General features: G+C 53.3%; 1 protein-coding gene across 1 annotated transcript; it reads left to right on the top strand.

Annotated features, from left to right (window-relative positions):
• The first annotated feature begins 4,981 nt into the window (after nucleotides 1-4,981).
• Nucleotides 4,982-7,377, top strand: LOC124691040 (phosphatidylinositol transfer protein 3-like). Its single transcript, XM_047224331.1, has 3 exons — nucleotides 4,982-5,187; nucleotides 6,405-6,700; nucleotides 6,806-7,377. The coding sequence occupies exons 1-3, from the start codon at nucleotides 5,071-5,073 to the stop codon at nucleotides 7,164-7,166; spliced, it is 774 nt and encodes a 257-aa protein (XP_047080287.1). The 5' UTR covers nucleotides 4,982-5,070; the 3' UTR covers nucleotides 7,167-7,377.
• The last annotated feature ends 1,225 nt before the right edge of the window (nucleotides 7,378-8,602 follow it).

The following is an 8,602-nucleotide window of genomic DNA, read 5'->3' as shown; positions in this document are numbered from 1 at the left end:
TATACTAAAAGCATAGAGAAGACGAAATCCCTCTTTGGCTCGCTCCAAGTGTTTTCTTAGTTGGAGAAGATGGCCGAGAAACTTGCACGCCGGGGCAATGATTTTGCGCTGCTGGAAGATCGTGCGCATAGAAAAGTCCAACACATGGCTAGAGGATTTCTATCGCGCAGTAACCTTCGTCAGAGCAACCGAAAACCTCGCATGCTTCAAATGTACCTCATAGGACCGGTACGCCAATGGCTAGCTGATCTTCCAGAGAGATCCATACACAACTTTTGACTTGAGAGAAACCTTCAATCACTACTTTGAAGGAACTTACAAGCGACCCTACTCCGTCTGTGACCTGCAACAGTGTACAAAAAGAAGGGAGAATCCTTCGGGGACGTTTTGTCTCGCTGGTTGGAAATAAAGAACTCCTGCGAAGGTGTAGGCGACGAAATAGCCATGTTAGTCTTTATAGGTGCTCTTAACAGAGGACTCCTGCGTCACACCCTGACATGAGAAAAAGATGCCGGAAAACTTACCTTTACCGACATGATCACAACAGCCAGTCATACGTGGCAGCAGATGAACATGTTGGAGGCCCCCTTCAAGTCGTCGCAGTACCAAACCAACAGAAGAAAGGCAATGGTAACAAGCGGAAGAATCCTCCTGGCGATCAACAACAGGAAGGATTCGAGATGGTGGCCATGGCGTTCGGCCATCGAGGCGGATGCTGCAACGGTCAGCAGCGCAGTGACGAGGTCACGTATGTCGGATCCCGCCCTCGCCTAACCTATGAGGAGTAGGGACATGCCATGTTTGGCTCATCTTAAGTGCAGACACGCCAACCGCAACTGCAAGTTCGTCAATGACCTTTAAGGTGAATCTGGAGGCTAGCTACAAGCATGCCCGGAAAAATCATCCGCGTGGAAAAAAAGGGCAACTAGAAGGAAGAGGCTAAGGATCCAAGTGGCATGGATGACGATGTAGCTCGGCGGGAACCCAAGGGGTACTCTGCAGCAAAATCCAAGAATCCCTTTGGCAAGAAAAGCGCAGCCGCTTATCACACTTTCCATGGGCCACCGGGAAGCCTTCGCCACCGCATGGCCACCCGCCATTGGAGGAACTCTGATGGCAGCGGGCCATCAGGGCACGCCGGTTGCCAGCATGCCACGCGACTGCGAGTAATCCTGGTCACAATAGGCCGCGCGACTGTGAGTACGTACGGCCGTCATATTTTGGGTTAACTAGTCTAACCTTTCCTAGAAACATGGTCTTTTTGGCCAACGAATATTAATAAAAACTGTTTGCTTAACTGATTCACTGCCAAGCGGGCTCGGATACCAGCCAGACGGACACGCGAGCTGTCTGCATAGATGCATTTCGACCCTAAATTTGAGTCGCATTTGCGTCTCCACGGATAGACCGGACATTTTGCGTCGGGACATTGTGCTAGGGTGCATATATATTTTTCAACCGCGACGACGAATGCAAACATTCACTTAGCATTTTTTTACGTCGGGCCACTGAATGGCTTTAGACTCGTCATAGTGGAGAGTCATAATGGAGAGTAACTTAGAGCATCTCTAGTTGAGCCCGAATAAACGTAAACTGAAAACACCGAGTTCAGTACACTGAAAACGCGAGTTCTGTCGAAATTTGCAGTGGCGCAAAATAGAAACCGTAAAATGGAACTGAAAAGAGGAATTCGACATGGTGCGGGTAAATTGAGGCGATGATCATAGTTCCAGATGACATAGATGCTCCGACTGAGCATCGATACTTAACATAGTTCTTGAAATTGAAAACGTAATTACTGGTACACCGGCAAGCGCAACCTAGCTAAGAAAAATACGGCCTATATGACCTATGCCGCGCGACGGTGCCGGTGCTGGTGGAGATGGCCGGCGGCGTGGAAGATCTTCACGTGTCGTCCTTGTCAAGCTCGACTATTTCAAGCTTGACGCGGCGGTTGCGGGCCTCCCGGCGGGCCGCCTCGTACTCCCTGACCTGGCGGACGGCGTCGGCCTCCTCCCGGCGGAAGCGTGCCCTCTCCTCCGCCTCGCCGACGGCCATCGTCTGCGCCATGACGGCCTCCTCCTCATCGCTGTCGTGGACGTAGTCCCCGGCGGAGAAGGTTGGCAACCTGGCGGGGACGAGGTCGTCCTTGTCGCTGCTCGCCGCCACGGGCAATCGCGGTGCGCGGCTCGACTGCCCGGAGGAGGAGCCCTCGCCTTGGTTGGCGAAGCGCGCGAGCTTCCCTGGGGGCGTGAGCATCCAGTTCGTCCACCGGCGAGCGCTCCGCTTCCGCGCGCCCTCGCTCTTGTTCCACTTTCGCCGCTCCGCCTCGGTGCGGAAGATAGGCGGACGCGGCGGCGAGCCGCCGCCGCCCAATCCCGCGGCACGGCCAGTTGAGCCTCCACAGGAAGCCATCGCGTGACGGCGGGCTTCGGATCGGTGGCTGGGGCTACGTGGATTGCTCATCAGAGCTGGCGACTAGCGGCGGCGGAGGGAGAGGAATGGCAGAGGGGAGTAGGGTTTGCGAACCGAACTCCCCTCCGCGAACCCTTTTAATACGGGGCGTCCGCTCGATTTCTCGGGTCCCTGAACTTTGTTTACGGGCCGGCCCATGTTTTTGGCTCTGTTCTGCGTGCGATTCGGCCCGAACCCGTAAATCCGCCGAAAAAGTTCAGTTCCGGCGGGATTTACGCTCTGTTAGAGCATCTCCACTCGTTGGGCCTCCCCACGCCGAAATCCGGGGATAATTTCGTCCGGATTGGACGAAAAAATGGAGTGGGGAGGGACAGTTTCCCAGCCGCGATCCCAGTCGTAGCCGTTGATAAAGATTTGAAAAACGTAAACTTGACGAAATACGGCAAAAAACGACTGAATTTAGACTAACTTTAATGGTATTTACTATATAGAGGGCGAAGTTCATACATAGAGGCCAAATTCGACTATATTTCGAATTCGGCTAGGGGAATACAACTGTAAATTTTAAAACACGGCGCTCTACATGCCCAAATGGCGGTAGAACACCGTGTAGTCGCCGCCGTCGCCGCCATCGTCGTCGGAGCCGTCGTCGTCAAACTGCGGCGGCGCGGCCTGGCTGCTGCCCTGACCGGCGTCTCCCCACCGGCCACTGGTGCGAGGCGGGGACGGCGATGGCTTTTACCAGTCATCATCGGAGGCGTCGTCGGAGGCTTCGAGGTCGATGACGGGGACGGCGACGCCGGATGGAGGAGTCGCAGGCCGGCGGTAGCGAGCGACGTCCTCGAGGAGCCTCGCCTGCCGCTCCGCCTCCTCCTTCTCCCACTGCTCCCTCGACCAGGCGCAGGCCTGGTCGAGTGGCATGGAGTTCTCGGTGGGGACAAGGTCCTGGAGGGACCTCGCCATGACGGCCTCGAGGATGGCGGCTTCCTCGGCGCTTTCGGCCTCCTCCACCTTCACCTTCGCTGGCTTGCGCTTCCGCTCGCCGGAGGTGTCGGGTTCGCGCTTGGGGCGGCGCTGTCCTTGTGCCGTCGATGGCTCGCGGATGACGATCCCGCCGCCGCGCGCGCGGTTGCTCGACGGGGAAGACGGCTCCTTTTTCACCGGCGCGAAGGATGGCGCCGACCTGGAGATCGACCTCGCCGCCGAACCGGACGACGAGGAACTGGCAGCCATGCGCCGTGGCTGCCAGCTTCCCCTGCGGCGGCTGGCCGATGCCCTCGACAGTGGGGGCATCGTCAGAATGAGGAAGTTGCCGCCCTCGATGTGCTCGAGGACGGCCTCGAGCGTCCGGCCCGGCACGCTCCACCACCGCTTGCGTCCGGCGGCGTTGTTGCGCGGAGGCGGAGGCGGTGGGCCGTCGTAGGAGGCGAGCTCCTGCTCCCACCGGCGAAGAAAGAACGAGTTCCACACCGTCAGGTTGTCGGAGTGGTAGCGCGGCTCGGCGCGGTCCTGGTCCGACAATGTTAGTCGGACCTCCTCGATGGCGGCTTCGAGGTAGCGTCCCTGGGGCGGCGGCGGGATTGGCACGCCGCCCGCACTTAGCCTCCACCCGCCGCCGGGAGGCCTCGTGTCCGGCGGGCAGGGGTACCCCGCCTGGTGGAGGAGGTGCCCCTCCCACGCGTGGAGCGAGCGGCGAGGGAAGCCGTTGTTGGCCGCGCCGTCGTCGCCGTTGTAGGCCATGGATCTCGTCGAGGTCGAGGGAAGGAAGAGGAAGAGGAAGAGGAAGAGTGGTGCGACTCGTCGCGGCGAGCGGGGTATTTAGGCGAGCCAGGAGCCAGCGATTTATTGCCGCGTGGATGCTACGCGTCCGCGGCGAGCTGACCGGCGGCAGCCTTTACTCCGCGCGGAAGACGATGCGTTTGTCGCTGACCGGCCGGGTCCATCTCTCGCGCGGAAGCCGAAGCGAAAGCGCGGGAGATAAATCTCGGCGTTTCGCGCGCTTTCGCTTCGTCCGGAGTCCCCGAGCGCGCCTCGGGGGACCGAGGATGGCGTGGGCTCGCCGGATGTATTTAGGCCCAAATCCGGAGAAAAACGAGGATTCGGGGGCGTGACTGGGCCGAAATTCGCCGTCCGGATGAGAAAAACGGCGCTCGGGGGCTAAGTCGGGGAGATGAGTGGGGATGCTCTTAGACTAGTAACATATGCCATGTTACTAGTCTTAGTTATTAACTCCATACTGAATAGTAACTTATGTGTGGTGTCATACATTATAAATTTATTATGTTGTAGATTCATCTTGTCCTGGTGTGTGATATTATAGTAACATAGCTAGTTACCACCTCATTTTTTTCATGGTAATTGCCATGCCATGTTATCAAATGTTACTACCTGCTCCCACTAATCCACTCCCACTAATCCACTGTCTTAGGCTGAGTCGGGTAGTTAATAGTCGCAGCGTCGACACGACAGCGCAAGCGTCTCCCGTGCAGCTGAGTTCCATCCGAATCTGACGGAGATCAAAACACCCCACAACCTTTGCACAGCTCATATTCCCCCATCTCATATTCGTTCCTCCTGCTCCCCCGGCCAAGCCTTGTCCTGCTATAAAACCAAGCCACCCGGGCAGCTCGCATCAATCGAGGCGCGGGAGGAGAGATGGATTGCGGCGACGAGCAGGCGAAGCACAACGGGCATGCCGGCGGCGACGCGTCGGAGTGGAAGAAGGTGGAGGAGATGAGGTCTGTTGTCCAGGCCCAGGACCCCGCGTCCAAGGTACTCATCAACTTCTTGCCTCTCCCTCTCCATGTCCACGAAAACAGCTCTAATGACTAACTAGTTCACGTCTAGCTTCTCGGTCCAGCAGTTCCTTGATTTTCTCTCACGCCTTGTTGAGCTCGGTCCATTGATTTCCTCTCTTGCGTAGTCGCCATGTTGCACAAAGTGAGATCACAACTCAACGTTACCTCTCTTGCGTAGTCGCCATGTTGCACAAAGTGAGATCACAACTCAACGTTACCTCTCTTGCGTAGTCGTCATGTTGCACAAAGTGAGATCACAACTCAACGTTACCATAGCGAACATTCTCACTGTGACCAAGTTCATGGCACTGGAAATTACCTTAGTGCATATATAAGTTGATTTGTGCATAGCGATTTATGCATCTATGAGTTGCAAATAGACCAGTATCTGTTGCAAATTTGCAACTGGTCGAGTTTAGGTTAGGAGGCATGTAGCAAGCTAGTTGCGGAAACCAGGTAAAACGATCGACCGAATTAAAATGAGAAAAGACTGATAAACCAAGCTACTGTGCTAGCTATGTGCCTCTCTGCGAGTGAGTGGTTGCTGGTCGCTTTTGGCGTGCTGATGATAAGTGATATGGACACGCTTTTCTCATTTCGGGAAAGGACGGGTAGTTGGTCAGTTTCTAGGTAGTTAACGCTCAGGCCATTGGTGGTTAGCGGTTGGCACAGCTAAACAGAGTGTCGATCGACCAGCTGCTGCCATGTGACCATATCAATATATATACAAGCTACAAGTTCAGACTGAGTTAGCTAGACAGTGAGATACGCACGGTACGGTACCATACAATGCCTTAATCTCGCTTAGACCGATGAACCAAACAAGGCAAAGCAAAGTATTGGGTGTTGTTTTGTGAGAAATACTTCTGAGCAGCAGAATGATTAGTAAGATATTGCGATGGAAAACGTGGAACAATCAATACACATCGCATCCCTCAGCTGGCCGTGTATTTATTGGCACGAACGGAATAACGGGGCTTCGATCCAGCCACACACACCGCTCGTGGTAGCCCATCGTAAATGTCCACTAACGCCTCATAATGCACTCCTTGTCATTCCTCTCCGGCTGATCCTTCATGCCCTACAAGAACAATCATCTTGACAGAACCTCACATTCCCAATCCCCTAGTGTCAACGTGGATGTTGATCCATCCGTTGATCCATTGCACTCTCCATGTCTCACCTATGCAGGAGGAGGACGACTTTGCGTTGCGGCGATTCTTGCGTGCCCGTGACCACAACATCGGCAAGGCATCAGCGATGTTCCTCAAGTACCTCTCGTGGAAGCGCACCGCAAAGCCACGGGGCTCCATCGCCGAAGACGAGGTGCACAACGAGCTCGTGCAGGACAAACTCTACGTGCAGGGCTTCGACAAGGTAGGACGCCCCATGATCTACCTCTTTGGTGCCCGGCACCTCCCTGCGAAGCGCAATCTCGAAGAGTTCAAGCGCTATGTCATCTACATCCTCGACAACACATGCACACAGTATTTACTTCTCCACACCGATCTATCTTAGTAATAACCAATTGTGTGGGAAACCGTGCTAGTTAATAATAAACTAACATATTTGTGTGGACAATAACGATGTAGGTTGTCGGTGGGTCAGGAGAAGTTTGCAGCGGTGGTCGACCTAAAAGGGTGGGGGTATGCAAACTGCGACATCCGAGCGAAACTGGCGGCATTGGACATCATGCAGAACTACTACCCAGAGCGGCTTGGGCGGGTCCTCCTAATCCATGTGCCCTACGTGTTCATGGCGGCGTGGAAGATGGTGTACCCTTTCATCGACGATAACACCAAGAAGAAGTTTATGTTCGTCGCCGACCGGGACCTCAATGCTACGCTTCGGAACGCTGTCGACGAGTCCCAACTACCCGAAGTGTATGGCGGGAAGCTCAAGCTCAAGGGCTACTGCAGTTCGTCGCCGCCACCTTCATCAACAAGCGAATGATGGATCCATTCATACTTGTACGATGTATGTGCAGACCACATGGTGATCTGTCCATTGATGTTGTTCACTGCACATGCAATTAAGGGTGTCAAATTATAAACGTACATTGCCCCCACGTTCTTTAACACTGAAGAAAGTAGTACGCATGCGGTACTACGGATGAGTACGGGCAATTTTGAACTTACTTCTATGTTTGAACAGAAGTTATGTTGGCTAGCTGGTCCCTGCCTGCAGAACATGCTGGATGCATGAAATGAAGTTTGGGTAAGTCGAAGAATTGAATGTTCGTCTACGGTGAGATCTGGTTTTTGCGCTACCAGCGGCCTCATCTCTGACCTACCGAGTGGCACGCATGTACCGTGCTTATTGGTGCTAACTGTACAAATAATGCCAGTGTATTAAGTCATCTCTGGTAATTGGCTTCATGGTAGTGGTCAATATCTTTAGTAATTAGCTTTATGATATTGATCACAGATTTAGAACGCTTATTAAGGTGGGAGCGTTTGCCGTTATATGGTAGCTATGGCTATACATAAATGACAAAGTTTTTCATGTAAGAATTGCTCTCTCTTGAAGATTATTTACAGATGTACGCCTACTCTCTGTTTGTGGTCTGCGCTACAAAGGGCAGAGAATCACGATCTCTTTATGGAGGTCTGTACACGATTGGAGGATACGAGAGGGATACTTTTTTCCTACATAGGTGGTAGTATAATCTAAGGATCGGACCACCACCTTCATCCTAGGCGTTCTACAATTGCTCATGTTTGATATGTAATTCGTTTTTTTGTTTTGTTTTCACTTTGAGATATTTGAGACGTTTGAACGGCTGTGTGCATTCTAACTATGCAGAGGTTGGGTGTAATTGCTTGTCAAAGTAATAAAACGTCCATTATAAAAAAAAACCCATCTCTACCTGATTCTATAGAACTTAACTCCTTACCCAACATAGTATCCTTGACGTGTAAATTTTTATAGCTAACTATTGTGCAAATAATGCAAGCGTATTTTTTTGAACGGGGATGGTCACGAAGGATCGAGAATCTTCGTTAACTTTAAGCGGTGTAACCTCAGATCTAAACTAAAAAGGTGATCTGGTCCAGCTCCATCTCCACCAAGCTCGAGCTGCATCCTGCCGTGCTCAACTACGGCAACGTCGGGGACATTGCCACTTGGGTCACCACAACAGGAGCCAAAAAAACACAGATATAGAAGGCCTCTGAAGATGGAGGTTGAAGTAGTCCTTGCACTGGCCATCTGCTGCCAATAGGCAGGGGGAGTGGCCGCCATTCAGCCTGAAGAGTCGATGACAAAAGCACCGCCGAGGATGCACTCCCCTAAGTTGTGCGCCAAAGAAGCAACATCAAACAGAGGCAGCTGTAGACCTTCGTCTTCGGCATCTCAACGAAGCAAAAAGATCTCCCCTGCCGGCTCCA

This window comes from Lolium rigidum, chromosome 1 (genome assembly GCF_022539505.1).
Source record: "Lolium rigidum isolate FL_2022 chromosome 1, APGP_CSIRO_Lrig_0.1, whole genome shotgun sequence".
NCBI lineage: Eukaryota > Viridiplantae > Streptophyta > Magnoliopsida > Poales > Poaceae > Lolium > Lolium rigidum.
The sequence above is the reverse complement of the archived record's forward strand: the minus strand, read 5'-3'. Positions and strand labels throughout refer to the sequence as shown.

What these genes read in the sequence shown, in the direction of transcription:
- LOC124691040 (XM_047224331.1), top strand. Translation starts at nt 5,071, where the DNA reads ATGGATTGCGGCGACGAGCAGGCGAAGCACAACGGGCATGCCGGCGGC. An exon ending in CCCAGGACCCCGCGTCCAAG is followed by an intron (nt 5,188 to 6,404) that starts GTACTCATCAAC and finishes TCACCTATGCAG; the next exon opens with GAGGAGGACGACTTTGCGTT. An exon ending in CTCGACAACACATGCACACA is followed by an intron (nt 6,701 to 6,805) that starts GTATTTACTTCT and finishes ATAACGATGTAG; the next exon opens with GTTGTCGGTGGGTCAGGAGA.